The sequence below is a fragment of the Oreochromis niloticus genome, linkage group LG14, assembly GCF_001858045.2.
Source record: "Oreochromis niloticus isolate F11D_XX linkage group LG14, O_niloticus_UMD_NMBU, whole genome shotgun sequence".
Classification (NCBI taxonomy): domain Eukaryota; kingdom Metazoa; phylum Chordata; class Actinopteri; order Cichliformes; family Cichlidae; genus Oreochromis; species Oreochromis niloticus.
The window spans coordinates 33,452,815-33,473,555 of NC_031979.2; the positions used below are offsets into that span (position 1 = coordinate 33,452,815).

General features: G+C 39.4%; 2 protein-coding genes across 2 annotated transcripts; one reads left to right on the forward strand and one right to left on the reverse strand.

Moving 5' to 3' along the window:
• The first annotated feature begins 396 nt into the window (after positions 1 to 396).
• exosc5 (exosome component 5) lies at positions 397 to 5,935 on the forward strand. The gene is made up of 6 exons (XM_003459128.5): positions 397 to 550; positions 2,934 to 3,047; positions 3,264 to 3,385; positions 3,494 to 3,634; positions 4,630 to 4,719; positions 5,719 to 5,935. Exons 1-6 carry the CDS (start codon positions 415 to 417, stop codon positions 5,812 to 5,814), a joined length of 699 nt encoding a protein of 232 aa, XP_003459176.4. The 5' UTR covers positions 397 to 414; the 3' UTR covers positions 5,815 to 5,935.
• Positions 5,841 to 20,741, reverse strand: tmem91 (transmembrane protein 91). Its single transcript, XM_003459127.5, has 4 exons — positions 20,201 to 20,741; positions 12,454 to 14,067; positions 10,218 to 10,364; positions 5,841 to 8,287 (listed from the first exon to the last, which is right to left on the reverse strand). Exons 2-4 carry the CDS (start codon positions 12,889 to 12,891, stop codon positions 8,132 to 8,134), a joined length of 741 nt encoding a protein of 246 aa, XP_003459175.1. The 5' UTR covers positions 12,892 to 14,067; positions 20,201 to 20,741; the 3' UTR covers positions 5,841 to 8,131.

The following is a 20,741-nucleotide window of genomic DNA, read 5'->3' on the forward strand; positions in this document are numbered from 1 at the left end:
AAGCAGTAAATAAACTGATGTAGATAAAATTCCGGTGGGTGGTTATGACGAATAATGAAAAAAAAAAAAGAGAAGAAAATGATAGGTTGACACCGTTGTGTTTAAATGCAGCTGCTGCCTGCCATCTGGCGGTCATTGTGAGTAACTACACATTGTTAAACTCACAGTTTACACTATTATACGGATGCTGCACTTCCGGTACTTTCAAAATACATTAAACGTATTAAGGCAAAGTAGGGCTTCAGATTGCGTCAGGAAAACGTGAATTATGATGAAAAAATATTATTTTTTTCTTCGTTGTCATAGATATATATTACAGATCCACATTTCTTGTGAATTAACTATTTATTAAAGCTAACATTTCTTTCTCATTCTGATGTCATCAGTAAGGAGCGTAAACTACAGGGAAAACAGATGACGCCATCCGCCTGCGACAAATCTGCTTTCTCCACGATGGAGGTCTGCGGCTCCCTGACTGTTTCTTTGAGAGAGTTTGGTTGTGAACAGAGCTTGCTGTCTCGACCTGATGGCTCTGCTTCCTTCGTCCAAGGTAACACTAATTTTAGAAACTATTTATCTGGGCGTTTATTTGCCTCTTACCGCTAAACTGGACTTAAAAGACGGAGAAAGGTTAGGGAACATCTCTGGAAATTAACCTGCCACTTCAGTTACTGACATGACTTTCTTTACCTTTATGAATAAGAATAAAAGTAAAACATGCTGGGGGGGTATTGTTAATCAGGCATAATATTTACCTTTTCGCAAAACTGGTAATCTTATTTATACATATTTATATCTCGGGGTTTTAACATGCTTCGATGTGATTATGCAAATGTAATATAAGAAATATTGAACTATTTGTCAAAATAATGTAACGATGAGAATCAGGAGCGCATCTATTGTGGTGGTATGGGGTGGCATGGGGTGGCATGTGCCATCTTACCTTTGTATATGACAATGTTGTTTATTAAAATAAGGTAGCATTAACTTTGAGCCTAGCTACAACTAATTAATAAAATAAAATACATTTATTGCATAGTGTTAACCGCCCTCCAGGGGCGGATCTACTGTGCACATTTTGAATCAACACCATGGACATTTCAGATTTCAACACTTCTCTGGAGGCTTCCAAGTCACATGACCAATTTAAGATGACATAGCAACAAGATGCAGTCTCCATTTAATTTTCATTTTTGTTGAAAGTTCAAACTATGTACCAAGAAAAGTTAAAAAACTGCATTTTCTAATAACAGCGCGAAAAAAACCCACCACTTTCCTATTGGTGGAAAAATGTACCATATTGACCAATCAAAAAAAATTATCTGGCAACATGTGACATTTGTGTTTTGGGGAAAAGGGGAGAGCAATTCTACAGTCATTGGATGTGAGAGATTTGTGACATTTAACGTGTTTGGAGTGTGTAGTTAATGTAAAGTTAGTGTGTTGTGTAGTTCTTTGTTTTGTTTTTATGTGTCAAAACAATGAGGACACTAGTGATTGTCACAGTTGCTGCCAAAAGCCATCAAAGGCAGATTGCAGCGTAAACGCTGTCTCCAGGTGAAAAACAGTGATACGCATACTGTTGTTAGACCTGCAGGTTTCAGGTCTGTGATGTGCTCCTCTTTCTTGTGGTGGACAGAAACTTTCTTTTGGAGTGGCACAAATAATTTGTGTGGCATCTTATTGTGACACCTGTTCTGTAATTATAGTTTTAGTAGTTGTACAAAAATGTCTGAGGCATTGGCTGCATTATTAGGTAAATAGTTGCATGTATCTTTATTCTTTGCAAGATTTGTGCAGGCGTTTTTAAAATTTACAATTTATATTTGCAATTCTGAAACATTTTGGCGTTTTATTTGTTTTGTTTTTTGTTTTTTACAGTAAAACCTTTTTCCTGCTCAGATTTTTTTGGGGATGTAAATTCAGACATGTGAGATTGTGCTGAAAAGAATGATACCAAACAAGACAAGGCAAATAGTTTTTAAAGGTGAAATGTAAAGGTAAAATTAGTAAGTAGTCAAAAATGGCCAATAATATCCTGGACATCAGAGGGTTAACCTAATAAATCATGAAAAATTGTGGTGAAAACTTTTTCATGACAGTGCAGACTTCTGGCAATTTGTGTAAATTAAAGCCTGTAACAATTTGATTATTTCTAATTTTAAAAAGAGTGTGAAACTAACCGAACTGAACTTCTAACTGAACCATCTCATGTCTTGTACCTCTATGTATTTTATACTTAATGGCCAAATGCCTATTTATTATATAGGCTATACAGTACATCAAATCAAAATGTACATGTTTTATGTAACTGAAATGTTTAATTATTTGGGCTAAAGAAAATAAGAAAGTTACAGACTATGTTTATATGAAATGTGTATACTTACTGCATTTGATGTATTTTAAACATATATAATGTCTGTCACAGAATGTAACACCTATGTGGACAATAAGACCAAGGTTCAGGGCATGGGCATGGGGATGACTCAGTATCCTTCTGTAATTTGTGTTTATACTTTTACCTTTAATATTCAGATTATTACTCCAGAATGATTCAGAGATGAGCCCAGCACCCTGTGTACCCCGCCTCTCGCCCTATGATAGCTGATAATGATAAGCAGAAATGGATGGATGGGCTGATTCAGTGTCTTTAAAAAATGTCTTAAGAATAAATGTGAAATTTACATGATGAGACTTTGTGACATCAGCTTTAGTTCTCTTATTAAAAGCTTGTTCTAAATAGGGTGTCTGCGTTTGAGTCCCCTCTTTAAAAACTACATGTGCTGTGAGCATATTTACTGGGTGTCGTACTGCTTTCAATGATTTGATGTTACTGCTTTTCCCCTCCTAGATGTCTGTTTATGTGGGGAAAGACATCATTAATGCTCCAGTGTTATTTATTGAAAAATGCTCCTTTTTGTTCTTGTTTGAAGGAGACACGAGTGTGATGGCTGGAGTGTACGGACCAGCTGAGGTCAAAGTCAGCAAGGAGATCTATGACCGGGCGACCCTGGAGGTGTTGGTACAGCCCAAAGTGGGGTTGCCAAGTGAGTTTTTCTTTTTAAGGGGTAAAAAATTTCATTATGCAGCGTTGCTTATTTTATTTTAGGGAAATAGACTTTTTGCATCCTGATATCTACAAGAATGTTTCAGAGGTTTCTGCTGTGGAAAAAGCTGCTATACCACAGCTCACCACAGGGTGGGGTACGTGAGCTTTCTGCTCACATTAAGTTTTTTTATACCTCGATTTGTTTGTTTTGTAGGTGTAAGGGAACGATCACAAGAGCAGTGTGTGCGAGAAACCTGTGAGGCTTCTCTGCTCCTGACGCTCCATCCACGCTCCTCGCTCACTCTCATTCTTCAGGTCCTGCATGATGATGGTTCAGTATCCTTCTGTAAAACTCTGCAAGCTTTGGGGTTTATATCCAATCTGCAAGTAGGGTTCTAAAATTGAGATGTTTCCTGTGAGTGTTCTTCCTTACCTGTTCCTCAGCTGCTGTCTTGCTGTTTGAATGCTGCATGTATGGCTCTTATGGATGCAGGATTGCCCATGAGTTGCCTCTTCTGTGGAGTGACTTGTGCCATCAGCACAGATGGGCAAATCATCACAGATCCCACTGCAGCTCAGGAAAAGGTAAATCTAAGGCTTTTATAATGTTGGGTGACCAAATTGATCCCAAAACACTCTGAAAGTGGCTTTTGCCAAATTTCCTAAGAACTTCTCAAACAAATGTCACAGAAAATGTAGATCTTTTTCATCCCACTTTGATATTAAGTGGGCCATACCACTAAAACTCTCTTTTCTATCAGGAAGTTCAATCCTTTGAAATATCTTAATATAAGGAAAAGAAATTTTATTTTAACAGTACGTTTCAGTTTTTCTACATAAAACGATAAAGAAAAGCTGTTGTAGTTACCGAAGGACATTCTTCAGTATGACTCTTAAATAGAAATAAACTGTAAGGGCTTAAATTGTAACAAATAAATGTTTAAAATTACACATTACCTAATTCAGTGTTTCCCAACCACTGTGCGTGGAAGATTATCTGGTTCCACCTGATTAGTACTCTAAGCGATCGGTGTAACGGGCAGAACAATTACATTCTCTTCCAGTAGAGGGCAGTACAACCACCTGCTCTAATTAAATCGGTTGCCAACTGCCAGTAAAACAGAAGAAAATGAAGAAGAAATTGCATAATAGTCATGCTGTGAGATGGTCAGAAGAAAACAAACAAGGTATACTGGGGCCAACTCTGGCCCCTGGCCCATATGTTTGAGATTGCTGTCATGTAATTTTTGGGATGTTCTCCTGAATGCTGCACTACTTGAGGCAACTGTTGAGGAAATTATGTAAATAAAACTGAATTGAATTGAGTTAAACGACGAAGAAAAACAAAACTAGAGAAAAATCAGTCAGAAGTATAAGGCGAGCACAACGATCTGTAGTCACCACCAGCTAAACTATTCCCTTTTTCGGAATATCTTATTGTTGTCTCTCCAGCACATCTGTTGTCACTTCCATTTGTACCAGTCGTAATGGTTTTGCTTCCTAACTGGACAGATTGATATTGTCTTTATTTGCTTGCTGAATTTCATGGTGCGCCGTTGTCTTGTTTTCTCTCTCAAAAGGAAAGTCGAGCTTTGATGACTTTTGCGATCGACAGCGCAAAACACAGCGTTTTGATGTCGTCGACCAAAGGATCGTTTTCAGTGCACGAGGTCAGTGGATTAATGACAGGAAAAAAAGAGTGTGCACCATTTCAAACAAACAAAACTGTAAATGCCAAGCCAAAAAGGCCTGATGTTACAAACAGACTTCACTAGAGCGTGCTTCAAAGAGAAAAGACTGGGCCTCTCTTGTAGAGGCTGTTTGTAGATGTTGCCAAATCAAGAATACATCCTAAAAACCATTTTGGAGTTTCTGCAGTCTTGATAACAATATCATGGAGTATTTTGTTTTTCTCCTGTTACCCAAAAGGACCATAGTTTCTGGAAATTTCAGGGGTTTTTATTTTATATTTCTATTGATCAATCATGTTGAGCAGCCTTTGGTTGCATGCAGCTATCTATATGGAGACTAAAAGAGGGATTGCATTTATCTAAATGCAAGCTATAAATCATCAGCTGATGTGGTTAGACAATTTGCATAAAACAGGAAGACTGGACTCAATGAAACTGTCCTGTGGGATCCTGGATTCCCTTTTGATCAGCGGATGACAGAAATGATAATAAATGTTGCCTCTATAAGAAATACCGAGTCTTTTGCTTCTTTTTCCTGAAGACGATCCCATAGATCGAAACCTTACCACTTTAAGGAAACTTTAAAAGGGAATTGAATGGAAAAATCAAATGGGACACCCTTTTTTTGACTGAATAACAAGTATTATTCCAGAAACACTATAATATGGGGTTCACTATGGCCCACCTACAGGGAACCAGTATGCTGAAAAGACTGGAGGGTCATATTCTCCTTACTTTCCTGTCTGCTCTCTACTGTCCCATCAGAATAAAGACATAAAACACTCCCTGCCAAAGTTTAAAAAGAAACACTACAACGTTGTTAAGTTTTGATTTGTGATTCTGCTTCATGTGTGACTTTTTGAAAACGGCTTATTTCTGCTTTCTCCTCTCTGCCTCAGGTCTGATGTGACTTAAATCAGTTGTTGTTGAATTTCATATTTTGTCTGATCCTCAGTTGTTGTTTTTCTTCTCTCACAGCTGCAGCAGTGCATAGCAGTCAGTCAGAAAGCATCAGAGAAGATCTTCCAGTTCTACAGAGACTCTGTCAAGCGGCGATACTCCAAAAGCCTATGAGAAACACGAAGCTTTCTTTTGCCTAGTTTTTTTTTTTATTATTATTTTAACAATGCATGCAAACACTGATGTTGTAATAAAATATTTAGAAACCCCTGTGGGCTACAATTTCTTCACTTCAGTTGTAGTCAGCTGTGCTTTATGGTGGGAAGGCTTATATGAGCACATTTGTGAGAAATCAGAAATGAAAGGAGGAAAGATGAATGTCAAACAAGTGCATTTATTGGGATTTGCTGATTTTCTTTCACTTTAATATATACATTTAATACAAGGATGTGACCTGGGGAAAAGAAAAACCCTGAATATTTCTTGTAGTAATAAATCCATTTGCTGCAACCTTTGAACTTCATCGACTCGCACGACTTGTTCACTGTGTCCGCTTACTATCCCTACGAGTGACGCAAAGCGAGTCAAACCTGAGCAGAGCCTGTCGCATGACAGCCTCATCGTTCGGAGCAATCCACGTTAAATGCCTCCATATAAATCAATAATTGACGTAACTCAGCTGTAACAACAAGTTGTGGTTTGTTTTTTCTTCTATTAAAATGAGGGTACAGTGGAGACAGACGGTAGTTCAGGATTGTCAGAATTGTTGTGAGCAGCTGAATCACAGTGCATCGACAATGAGAGAGCTGACAAGGGCAAGACACGGAGATACCAGAGGTTTGTCTACTAAAATCAGTTAAAAGTGATCTATTATCAGCTTTCATACAACACTGGGATTGCAGTAAACATAGTATTTTATATGTACTTGAGCTGTGTACTCTATAAAACTGTTTATCTAAATAGAAAATGTCAGCTTTCACCTTAGTCATTTCTTTACATTTACTTGGATACCCCCCCATTTACTATGTAGTCAAAGGCTCAGAGCTTTTCCAGTCAATCCAAGCTCTTTTTGCAACACTATTGATCCAATTGAAGGAAACAAAGTTTGCAGCAGGAAACCAACAAGCTCACCATGCAGGGTTTTCTTATGACCAAACGTGGGATGTTATTGACACATGCATCACAACTTTTGCAACTTTTTTTGGCCCATTTAAATAAAGCGTTTGTGTGTTTTTGAACATAGGTTTTGAGTAGACTTTTTCTTTTTAAAAGTCAGTCATACTGCTAGAAGCAAGCTCCTGAAGATGTCAGTTCTATTTTTGGTGGAGAAAATAGCAGAATCTATATTTGAGGAGCAGGGTGTGAACAGCCTGGCTGCTTCTAATAATGGAATAGCTGATAAAAGGATCATCCTCAGAGTTTCTTCTATATTTTTGGCACTTTTTCCAGCTCTTCACTCCGCTGTATATATTATGGTTTCTTAACCCTGTGTATATATAGAGGATAAAATTTAATGTCTATATCTTGAGTCCATTTTCTACCTCAGAGTTTTGCATTTAATTTTAAAAGTCGTGAACGTATATTCTTATACCAGCAACTACACTCTGTGCGTTAGTTATTTAGTGTTTTGTGTATTTCAACATGAAGATAATGATTCAGCTTGGTATAAACAAAGCAGAGGCAGTCCTTTCTGTCAGTAAACAGTGACTGAAGCAGTGTGAAACCAGGATGAGCTTATCGATGTTCACGTGTAGTATTTCCCTCGGGGGTCCCTCACGTCAGCGAGGAACTCTGGGCTCTCCCGAGGACTATTGCTTCTGGCTCATCGTATGCTTTAAAACATCATCACCAGCTTTCACCCCTCAAGTGACAGTGCTGGCTCAGGCCCTCCCACAGTGTCCATTGGGATTTATCTGCTGCCACGTCCTTGCTGTGACCTCTCATAAATCTGCAGACTCCATCTAATCGTATACTGCCCTCCACTTAGCTCCTCCCAGCCAGACAATGACACATATCCCCTCTGCTTCTTATTATTCATCCATTGTTTGTAACGCTGATATCTACAGTGCTGTGGAAAAATGTGAATTTCTGTTTTTCTTTTCTTTTTTTTTACTTCAGTAATGCTTCACATATGATGACAACTACAGCACAGATTTAACAGAAGGTAACTTAAGTCTTCAAATCACTAAACAAGTAACAGACTGCTTTTTCAATGATTTTTCTTCATGTGCTCAGAACATCCTTTGAGCTGATTTTTCTTTTTATAATCCCAAAGCGATTATAAACGACACACCAGCTCCCAGCTTCTGTTTTCAGTGTCCCACCTCGCAGCTTTTCAGCTTGGTGTAGATGAAACATGAGTTCAGACAAGTCGACAGACAAACACTGTGATTATTTGACATTTAACGGTGATATGTTGGCATGTGTTGATCTTCATGAAATATGTGAGAGGTCAGTCTTTTGTATGCGTGTCCGTGTGAAAGAGTTGCTTTTATGGTGGTTTTGCAGACAGGTAGGAAATCAACGCAGCGATGGCACAGATGTACGTTATGATTCCAAACACGATGGAGAGCACCGAGAGCCAGAGAGCCTGGCGAGACGCTGCGTTGGCCCCCTGAAAATCCCCCTGAGCCGATGCCTTGTTGGTCTGAGTAAAAGAGGAGACGAGACACTGAGATAAAGATTAGAGTGAAAAAAATAGGAGAGAACAGCATTTATCATCATTTGTCAATGTCCTCCCTGGCCTACACTTTCCTCTTCCACTCATTCCAATCTCACGCTAAGCCCATATTATGTTCCATCTCCAAATCACACCCAGCGATTGCAGCTCATTCATCATTTTCTCCTCCTTCCTTCCTTCCTCTCTCCCTCTAGTCCTTGCCTTTGACTCTGACCCCTGTTTTAGGCAGCACTCAACAATATTGGAAATCTATCACCTTGAGGTTTCTTGTTATGACTCTAATTAAACCTTAACGAAGGCCATTGATCTGATCAAAAGGCCTTTGCAGCATGCTGCCAGTTAGCTTTGCAAAAGTGTTAATGGGATTTCTTTCTCCCCTGCACTGCTGGAGGGATGCCTTTATAAAATAAGGGAGTCTAGAGATATTTGTGTTAGGGGTATTTTAATACTACCATTGGTAATTGTGGCTGGTAAGTTCTTTTTTGACTATCAATTCTGACTTTTGGGTGACCAGTCATCTGACTTCTGAATAATCAGATTTAATAATTTTATCCTTTTTCTTCTGTTTATCCAATTCATTGTCGCGTTGGGGCTGGAGCCTGTCCCAGCTGTGATAGGGCGAGAGGCCAGAGGTGTTGGCCAGATGAGCGCATGGATAGGACGAGTAGAAAGATAGCCTTGAACATTTACTTAAGCGCTTTACTAACACACAGTACTTTATTTAAATATTTCCACATTATGCTATGTTCTACTTGTACTCGAATTCTCTGAACTTCATACCAGATTTAGTTACTCTGATTCTGCAAAGAAATTGCATCATTATACATCAAGCAATTACATCAATCAATAACTGCAAAATGTGATTCTAAAAAGTGCCATTTAACACAATAAGCACATTTAATCCTGGAAATAGCCTTCAGAGGGAGGGTACACCCCGCACAGATCGCCAGTCCTTTTTGATTCAAGTTTTTTTCTGTTTACATTTTGTATCTGTTAATTAAATTGTCATTAAATATGTGGTGTGCAGATGCTGAACACCTATAGGACAAAGATGTGTATGAATAGTATAGTTTGCTTAGAACAGCACATTTGTAGTTATATTGAGTTTAAGTTGATTCATTATTTAATGTGGTATCCTGTTAGATTTCGTCCCTATACATCTTCCACAAGGACTGGATATATGCATATTGAAAGGCAAGCATTATACATATTATAGTATACATATGGTAGAAAGAGTGACTTTATTATTCATGTAAATGTAGGCAAAACACAGTATCTGCTCTTTAGCATGTTGTTTAAACCAGTGAGCTCCAGCGAGCAGTTTTTATGCGCCGCAATGAAATATTTATGTAAATATTGATTTAAAGACAAAACCCAAGTACAGGAATATTATCATTTCTTCTTCTTCTTAGTTTTCTCATGGCTCTATGTATTGCTTGATGCAAAGGTTGTAAATATATCTTGTCACATAAGCTTGAAAAACCCCACTGACCTCTGTTGTTATGTATCTTTTTCATTATGTGTTGCTTAATTTAATGGGCGTGCATATGTCAGTATTGTCTTCAAGAAATCAATGTAAAGAAATCTGAGTTATGATACCAACAGAGACCATATTATAGACAACTGTGATTCGGATGTGATCTAAGTGTTTTATCTAAAGTTTTCAGCTTTGTACTATTTCAGAAGTGTGATTCTGCAAACCCAGGTGTAATCTCCTTGTCACAGCTCTCCTCCATAAATCCTTCACTTGCACAACACTAAAGAACTGGACTCGCTGATCGTCCACACGTACTGCAGAGGGTAAAATTTCACCCCCAGCTGTGAACGATAGAGCCAAGTTGTATCTTGTCTGCTCAGGACTGAGCGTGTGTGTGTGTGTGTGTGTGTGTTCGTATACCTTCTGTGAAAGATAGAAGGCAGCGATGCCCAGGGGCCAGAAGCAGCAGAGCATGGAGAAAAAGGCCAGACCCAGGTAGTCCTGAGGGATCATCAGAGGGAAGTTGTTCTCACTGTCTGTATCACTAAAATCATCGATGGATGAGTCCTGGGATTCAAACAGATTGCGTTTAGGTTGAGTTCAGGATAGAAAGCGATAACATACATTATAAAGAAATACTTTTAGGGAGATTTGTTTTTGTTTGGGCACATTTTCAGATATTTGTCTGTGAGATTTCTGCCTTCACAACAATGCAGTAGGTATTACATTAATTTCATTTTCCAGCAACTGAAAATTACGCTGAAACTTTTCGAATGTAAGGTACTGTGCAAGGACGGTGTGTCAAGCGAATTAAAAAAACCTTTTGACTCAAAGAAGTTTGTTTCAAAATGACTCTCAATAAAATTTGTGGGTTAAGAGAAAAACTGAGACTCTGCTTCTAGAGAGGAATATATATTTCTGAAGATCCATTTCATGGATCAGTACTGCTGCAGCCCTGTCAACTTCCTTCAGTTTATTTCATCAAGGTGCCAGTACACAGGTGCATAAGTAAAAACCAACCTTGCTTTTTTGTCATTTCTGTAATCTACCCCTTTGTGTCCAGCTAACAAAGATACTTCTTGTTGTCTTAAACATACAAAGATGATCTACTCCAACATTAAGTGAAACACGCTGTTTCTCTTATATTCAAGTCATCCACAACAACTAAAAACTTTGCTAGTGTCTGAAAGATAATGTGACTGAATGGGGTTAGTTTGGATATGCACTAGCTCTGCTGACCGTGGGGCACTTTATGACTCATGCATCTTTTTTGAAACAGCTGCATATTGAGTCTGACTTGCTCTCTCACAATGACCCTGTCATACCACTTTGGTTATTTTACTTTGTGTAAGAAATAGTTGTACAATTCCAAAAAAGGCTTTTGTTATATTTTAGCAACTGTTCTGTAAACCAGCAGCAAACATGGACATAAAGTGTTTTTTTTTTACTAAACAAGATAATTCATTTAAAGCTTGGATTACAGGGCTATTGCTATTATGTCTGTTCTATTGGTCAAAAAAACAAAATCTTTTGGTTGGGAAGTATTTTTATAGACATAAAATCCTTTTTGTGTTGATGAGAAGCAGGGAAATCAATTTAAGCAAAAGTCAGTTATAGCCTGTGCTCACATGTAAAATCAATCAGGATGGGACACTTATTTGTCTATAATGTTGATCATGGAGCATGGAGTGAGTTTCATGTGCCAGTTTAAGTTCTTTTATAAAAAATTTGAAGTGAAGCAAAGTAGAAGATGTTGTCTTGTGCCACTTTGAGGTCACTGCAAGGTTTTATTCCCACAGGCTCAGGACTCTGCATCACTGCACTACTGCCAGCATTCAGAATGAGCTTAAAAAAATATTTTACACAAGCTCTCCTTTTGTCCTTGGGGAACAAACTCTTACCTAAACTTTGTGGCACCCAGCTGCTGTCGATTTTAACGGTGTGTTGTGCTACTGTGTATTTGTGCTTTTACTTGCGTTCTTAATCAAAGTAATAATCATTAAACATCCCTTAGCCTTTTAGTTCCAGTTATTTAGAAAGCTTTTACTTGACCTTGATGTGAGACTAAACAGTACAAACACTAACATTATTTATTGGTGACATTTAGAGTATGTATTATTTTGTTGACTGCTGTTGGCATCTTGTAGCTAATTTATATTTTACTTCATGATGGGCTTTGCTCGGTGGTCTATGAAATAGAACTGGCATCCTCTATCAGCACTGTGGTGTCATTACCTGTTCTGCAGCAGGAGAGCAGCTTTATGTAATCTGGCTTTTTGACAGTAAGCATTCAATTGCTGCTTTGCTCGCATGTCTATTTTAAGTTCCTCTTTGGTTTCCAGAACCTGCACTGACAGTATGAGGCTCCATTGCTTTTTCTGTAGCTCTTTTTAGGAATGAAGAGGATCTGGTTGAGATGAGGACGAGAATGATTTGATAAAACTAATATGGGCATCTACATGCAAACTTTCGGGTTTGTTACTTCTGAAACTTAATAGGCAAACAGAGGACTAATTGAGAAACTAATACTTAATTTCAGACCTATCTAAATATTCCCGAATCCTCTGTTTGAACAATAGCAGGAAAATCTGTTGACCTGCACAAGCTCTGTTGTCAGTGCAAAAGAAGAAAAAGAAGACATTTTTAAGTGTCTTACATCAGAGTCAGGGAGCAGGTCATCCTCATCGTCCATGCTGTAGGATGCACTGTGGAAGTCTTGCGTCTCAGCCAGCAGCTTCCTCTCCAGTGTTGAGCCTGGCCGAATATCCACAAACGTGGTCTCCAAGTAGTCTTTGTTGAGCAGGGCATCTGTATGGCCCCAAATGGGGGCTGCTGGGTAAAAGGACTCCAGTGTGCGTGGTAAGGAGCAAGGATCCAGTAGTTGCTGTTGCTGAAGCTCAGGGGGATGTCCACAATAGCCCCTCCATGCTAATGGAGGGTAGGCCCTGTCCTCCTCACACTTAACCAAGATTCCCTTGAACAGCCCACCTGGGGCCTGTCCAGTTCCAGGTCCCAGCCCCGGCCCTGGTCCCCAGTTGTTATTGGCACTTTCTCCCAGAAGAGGGTGCTCCAGCTCATCTAGATTCTCCATCATTTTAATACCAGCCACCCAATAGGTGACCACATCAACAACCAAATGCAATCTACAAATCGGTCTGCAGAGCTTCTCCCTGAAGAGAGTCCAATGGGCTTACAGTATGCAAAGGCAGCTGCTTTGCTGGCTTTAGTATTTCAGTGATAATCCATCTTTAATCCTATTCTTTAATTTTTCTCTTGTTATAGGGCTTGGCCCTGGGGCCAACAAAGCATGCCAGATTTATGTCAGAGTGAAACAAGCAGTGGTAGCTTTGTCCTGTGAAATGTTCAGCTGGAGTGACGCTGGATAATTCAAAAATGTCCTCTCTTCACATGTCATAAACAATTCTTTAAGGACTTGATGGTTCAGGCTTTGGCCTGTGTCTTCCATTTCACATGACCGAGTCAGTTTGTATTTGCTAACGGTAGCTACTTTTGCGTTCACGCACTATGAAAATCTCAAATCCGACGATGAAAGATCTCGATTAGTCCTAGACAGGTTAATGAAAATAACGTGCAATGGAAATTCAGTGTGATTGTAGTGTGATTGAAAAACTCTTTCAATAAAATATGAAGCACTAATCTAAGCACACTGACTTGGCAATGGTGTAAAAGCTTCAGATGTCAATCTTTCCTCAGTTACACAATGAAAGAGGGCAATTAGTTAGGAGTTGACAAGAATAACTTAAAAGCTTTCATTACATTACATACAGCAAAGTGTTTGTTCCTTTGAAGGGTGTGAAAAAAGTGGACTGAAACTGCTTTCAAAAAGAAGTAAATGGCAATGCCCCTTCAGATGACTAAACTGTCACACAGTGGGGCGTTCTGAAGCATGAATATACACAACCTCCGGCAGCAGTCAAACTAGTGGAGCAACAAACGGATTGGGGCCATATTTGAGGGCAGTTAATCTGTAAAAGCAATGAGGCTCCAAAAATAGAATCCTATGGCGCACATCCGCAGGTCAACAGGCCTGTGAACATGCCTGTTCCTTTGTTGTTGCTGCAGGAAGCGATAATGAAGAAATAAAAGTCCTCTAGTGTTGATTTATTGCTGCGGGTTGGCTACTTGGTATGGCAGCTCTCCACTGGGACATGCAATTTTAATGCTTAGCATCCACCTTAAGAGGGTTTCATTCAGGATAGATAAGGACGAGGAATCTCTCTATCCAGATCGCCAGTGAGGACGTTGATGTCTGTTAAGAGAAGAACAAGGTCACACAAAATATTTATACTCTCCACTTTTACTCATATTTAGTTTGCGAGGGTTGTGGGCTCAAGCTATTTAAACTCCTGATTCGCATGCACGCACATAACTTCATACAGAAAAAAAGCTGCACTCTTATTATATATCAACCCTTTTTTTACTCCAGTAAAAAAGAATCTTACTGTGAGACTGTGCGTCTTGATCGATTTACTTAATAAGCTCCCAGTAGAGCAGAGGATTAGCATGATTTGAAAGGTTGCCTATGAAAATGAACCTTTCCCTTATGCACTTAGTTAATAAAAGAGGAGTCTTTCTGGTGGTTACATAGGGATTTTTTATATTGTGTATATATCTGTATTTTTATGAATTGTAGCAGGTATGGATGAGGAAATGTTGTCTTTCTTATAGGATTTTTACTCTAACATGAACCAGAGTTTTATACCAGTTTTAGCCATATATAAAATCTCAGTCCAAAAAGCTAAAAATTCCTTATGGTTAAATTGTGAGTAAAATAGCGAGGAGTGAAAGTACTTATTTTCTGCTCCATTCTGGCCCACTGTGGAGCCTGAGCTCGTAACTTTCCAGTACTTTTCCAAAGATTTAGTCAATATTATAAATATGTAAACATCAGTTAGACACTTTCAACTGTTGCTGATGGAGGGGCACAGCTGCTGTCACTGTATTTATGTATTTTGATACAGCTACACAATGTAAAAACTGTGAATTCATCAACGTGTAGCAGTGTGGATAATGATGTAATAAAGCCTATGAGCTTGTTCAGGTAAACAACTCAAGCTGTGCTGCGTCATTCACACAAGACATGTCCCAATATGTTGGTCTATTTAAACTGCAAACTTTCCACTCTTCCTCTTTAACATGTCATTGCATGCTATTGAAAACTCCACCATCTCAACATCTATTTCCAGAGAAACGATTATTTATTACTCCCCATTTTCTATCTGTGCCATGCATTCAGTCGCTATTACTGGGCGGAACCGCCTTTGCCTTCAGAACTGTCTTAAATTTTCTTGGCATAAAGTCACAAGGTGCTGGAAATCTTCCTCAGAGATTTCCAGCACCTTGTGACTTTATGACATGATAACATCAAACAGTTGCTGATCCAGATCTGTAAGCTGCATGAAGGGAATCTCCCTTTTCACCACATGCCAAACGTGCTCTATCGCAATGAGATCTGATAACTGGAGCCCCCAGGGAAGAGGCCATTTGAGTTCAGTGAGTCATGTTTAAACCTGATCATGGTTAAGAAACCAGTGAGCTGGTTTGAGATGATGATATTTTGTGCTATGGCACTTTATCCTACTGGAAGCAGCCAGCAGAAGATGGGTACATTGTAGGCACAAAGGGATGGACATGGTAACAACTCAGGTAGGTTGTGCCATTAAAACAACGTTCAGTTGGTACTATGGGCACAAAATGGTCAAAGAAAATATATCCCACACCATTACACCATCACCACCAGCTTGAAGCCATCTGGCCATTCTCCTCTGACCCCTGGCATAAACAAGGTATTGTCACCCTGATAACTGCTGCTCATTGGGCATTTTCTTTTCTTTTCTTTTCTTTTTTTGGACCATTATCTGTAAACAGAGGAAGTTGTATGGGAAAATCACATTAGATTAGCAGTTTTGGAAACAATCAGACCAGCCGTCTGAAACCAGCAACCATGCCACATTCATGTCACTTATTCTGATTCTCAGTTTGAACTTTGGCAATAACACTTGAACTCTTGACAGTGATTACATGCTTAAATGCACTGAGCTGCTTCCATGTGACTGGCTGATTATATATTTTCATTAGCAAGCAGTTAATCAGGTGTAAATAACATATAATAACATATATTTTAAGTTACTGGTGACTATATTTTGTGGGAAATCACAAGCTCAGAGCTGTCACATTCCGTGCCTGAAGGTAAGCTTGTTTTTTTTCCAAGAGAAATTGGATGAAATAGAAGCGATTCAGAAATTTTTCAACTGTTCACACATTTTAGCGACACTGGAGATCTTTATACAATGGACTGCAATGCATGATCTGATATCCCTACATCATTATCAATTAATATGTAATATGTAAACTGTTAGTTTAGTTGTCTGAAATGAAGAAATAAAGCTCATGTAAAACTGACTTTGCATTTTCTAAAGTAAGAATATCTAAAATTAATCAATCATAATTGAATGGTCAAGGTTTGCTACTGTCAGGTGACAAGCAGGAAACGATGAAAAGAAAAACAGTCTTTGTATTGTGTGTTAAGAGTCTTTTCATTCCCGGCAGAATAACAAAGTGTCATTTCAACAAACAACATAATATCTCATCAGTAAGTATTCATTCTGCATGGTATAGTACTTCACAGGCTCGAGATCAATTCTGTGACTCACTGCACGCTTCACCGCACCACACAGGGGGAAAAAAATGGATTAATTGGGTGTCTTTGGGCTGGCGTATGCTGAGGGCTCCATTTTCTGCTTGCCTTATGGAGGCTGAGTGATTGTTCAACAGAGTGACGTCAGCAAAAGCTCTGTGCAAACTGCCTTCCTTTCCTAACACATACGCACACATCTGGACATATGGTGCATTTTGCACACACGCTCATGTAACACTAATATTTGTAGCACTTCACCAGCCTCCCCTCTCCCTTCTGCCCCCTCCCAATTGCTGCAGCTTCATTCCAGGAGAGATGCACTCAGCTTTATTACACCCTCTCCCTCCCTCCTCCACCTCTGCCCATCCACCATAAAAAGACTTCTGTCAGCTGTATTATAAGCCTGCCTCCTTTTCTGATTCTGCAACGCTCATAAAACATCCAGTCAGGTAGAAGGAAGGTTGCAAGGACGCTGCTGTATATCACCGGCGACACTTTCACAAGAGATCCTCTTCTCTCTCTCCCTATCTCTGTCCTTTTAGTCTGGTGTTTTGTCATACACATATACAAGCACGCATCTTCTCAGCTCCTCCATATCCCTCTTCCTTTTCTTTGATCTGACTCTGTTCCTTTTTTATAATCCAGCCAATACTTTTGGCAAAGCCACTGTACTAAACTTAAAACTTGTCTCTTTGAGTAGCATTTCCACTTACTACATGAAAAGACAGCTTGTTCTTAAGACATCGAAATATGCAACTAAAGTGAAATATTGCCTTAAACCCCTGTCGTGAAAGTAGAGAACTGTTGCTGCTGACTCTTACACAGATTTTCAGCGACTCTGCAGTCTTTTTGACACGCACTGACTCTCTGTCTCTCAGCATACATTCACATTCTCACTGGAAGTAACGGCTGCAATATTTCATCCGATACAGATCAAGATGCAGATACAGTGAACACACTCATGGGAAAGAAATAGCATAGTGGCTGTAGGAAATTGGAGCTGTAAACGCTTGCAGACTGTAATAAAAAGGCATCCTGAAGAACAGCGATGTCAGGCTGATAAGGCCAAAGCAGGCTCTGAGATATGCCAAACGAAATTCTGAAAACGCAAGCGGTGGTTAAATGGCCCTATTGATTTCATTTCCAAACTCTTTTTCTCCCTTTCGCTCTTCCTTGATCTGTACAGAATGACTGAGGAGAGGAGAGGAAGCTGAACAGAAAAGATAAGCAAAAAACAGGCAGGAACGTCAAGAGCGTCGCACAGCTCATGAAGCTCAAAGTAACACCATGTTCCTATGGAAACACATTCACCATGGAGTGGAGTGCTCACTGCAGGATAAATGAAGCAGAGGCTAATTTGCCATTTCAGTACTGTTCCTCTGCTTGGCTTGATAATAACTGGATGGGATAATTCCAGCATTACTGTGCCTTCCAGTAAAAATGTAACTGTCATTTTAGAGTGCAAAAGATAGATAATTTCCACAGAATCACTCCGTAATAACAAATGAGTGCAGTCATGCCAGACACTGGGAATACTTGAACCCCCTGCGCAGAATGTGTGTATGACAGCGTGAGCTCATTAATCGGTCCATGGCATGTCCTGCTCTAACACACACACACACACACACACACACAGTCATTTAGTTTGCCTCACAATGCATGCATTCACAAACACACTTTGCAGTCCGTTGCACCCTTGCATCACCTTGCCCTTTTAGACACACAAAAACAAACCCTTTGAAGCAATCCATGCCAGCATCCCACATGTTCATGTACACAGCTGCATGCACCATACACAAATTGTCTCTTTTCACGCACATACACGCACTGCTCGCACAGCTGGTGCTCATGTGCAATGAGGCCCAAGAAATGAGAAGTTACCCATCTGTACTATGTTGCACATTGCTCCAGCATCTCTGCGGAATATGTAGTATGTTGTAGTCAGTCATCTGCAATATGAATCTGAAGGCATCATAGGACACATTGCACAGAGATGAGCTATATTTCTCAGTTTTCTGTTATTTGTGGTAAATGTGTATATAGTTTGTGTTGTTTGTGGGAATGCTTTCTACATGAATAAATGGATAATGGTTTATGTTAATGTTACTGTGTAATAACATTTGACCATTTAAGATAATGTTGCTTGTTTTTGCTTGCTCAGCAATTACATATCAAACAGTGTATGCTAGTAGTTTGCAGTAATTTTGGTACTTGTCATGTAAAATAAAATGTGAAAATCTGATGTAAGAGCATTAGAAAACACACACAGTGGAACGCTGCACTACAGGGAGATGATTAGAGAAAATTTTAAACAAATCTGCAGTTTCAGCTGTAAACCACTTACTAAAGATGCAAAACAACAAAACTTGAATCCAACACATTAATTTAAGATTCCTGTGTCCTGTTGCTTTAAATACAATGTAAAAAATGTCTTAATTTATACAATAAAGGACCTCAAAACATTGTAGTAATAGACAACAATTAAAGCGTACACCTAACAGCCAGTAAGACTAGCATAAAAGTATTAAATAATATTTTTACACTCCAAAGTAGTATTTCTGATCTCTTGAATTCCTAAAACCACTGAAATAGTGTCTGACCGGCTTTTGTTCAGAAAAGCAAGTTTCATTTTAGCTATGCCTGTGCAAATGTGTGTACTAAACAAGTCTGCACAGATGTCATTCACACTTTGTTTACATCAGCTGTCCTTCAGTGTAATGGCCTGTACACCTGTATTTTTATCTGTGGTGTGTGTATGTATACTAGTGTTAATCTCAATGTGGTCACAAAATTCTGTCAGGATCCACCTTAAAAATGTAGAGAAAAAGCTTGTTCACACAAAGTAAAGCTTTCAGGACTTGGCTTGTCATACTGTACTTGCTGGAATGTTTATGATTAAGCGCTAATGTAAGCCTTTGGGGAACAAATATAAATCAGTGTGTTGCAATGCAATAATGACTTGATTAGAAAATTAGTTTCTTGCAGATGAGCAGCACTGTTTCTTACATAGTTTCATTATCATCATAATCACAGACCGAGGGCATGGTGTGTGCACCACCCACACCCACCGCCTACCCCCCGCAGAGAAAAGACCTGCTCTTAATTAGGACTGCTGGCAAGCAAAAACACCCTGCATGTCTTTTGAAAGCACTTGGGCTGCGTTTTTTAAGCAGTTTCCCACTGGACATTTTACATTTAACACTTAAACTGATCTGCCAATTCAGATACTGGCTGAAGGCTGAAAGAGTGTCAGGTGTACTACCTAAATTAAAAACAAAAAACAAAAAGGAAGTGGCTTTTATCAGGTTGTCTCCGTGAGTATGCTACGGTGTTCAATACTGCACAGTAGGCTGTAGAGCGATAAATAGCAAAACAAACGTTAACGATGGAGCAGAGCCTCCTGTGTTTGCACATATACACACACACACACACATATATATAACGAGCTCCCACTGTGGTTGAAATACTATCAGCCTGTTCTTCAGAGAATTACATACATACTGTTAACAGGAGAAACATAAATCCTCTTAATAAATTGCTATTATCTAATACGAGCCCCATACGGGCGACTTAAAGTTTTTTTTTTCCCTATTTTTTTACATAAATGAACTAGAATATTAACATATTATTATTGTTTCGACCGTTTTTATCTATCTATCTATCTTTCTGTCTTTTCATCCTCTGACTTTAAAAAGTGGGGGCTGACTGTAAGTAACACCGGGATTTTCTTTGAATATTTTCTCACCTTAACGTCGGAAACTGCGTCCTGTCCTCGAGGTGAGTCCCGGTGGAATCCAGTGTCCCAGTTTTAACAAGTCCACAGGGCTGGATGCTGTTACACAGGGATCCTGCGCTGTTCTGCTCGCCTTTTCACGTGGGAGGGTGCAGAAAGCGTGTACATTTCAGCGTATAGCTAAATACGAGCACTCGTGTTTGTGTGGGAGTGGGACGTGTGCGCGGAGTTACAGTCAAACTTGTCAGTATCCCATCAGCGGTTCCTATGCGGCTGTGAATGCATGTGGATGTAGCTGTTAATACACCTGTGCAACCTGGCAGCATTAAACGTGCATGCTTAGTCAAAGGCTCCCGTTTTCCCAATACATTTCCTCTCGCATCCCGCTCAATCTCTCCCCTCGCACGGAGATAAGAAGGGCCTTGCTGCAGTTACACCACGTCAACTTTCTTCTGCCACACTCAGCTTTTCTCTGACTTTCCACATTGAAGCATCTTCTTCTCTCTCTCTTCTGCTCCTCCACCCCCTCTGTCTTCTCCCTCTCCTTATTGTC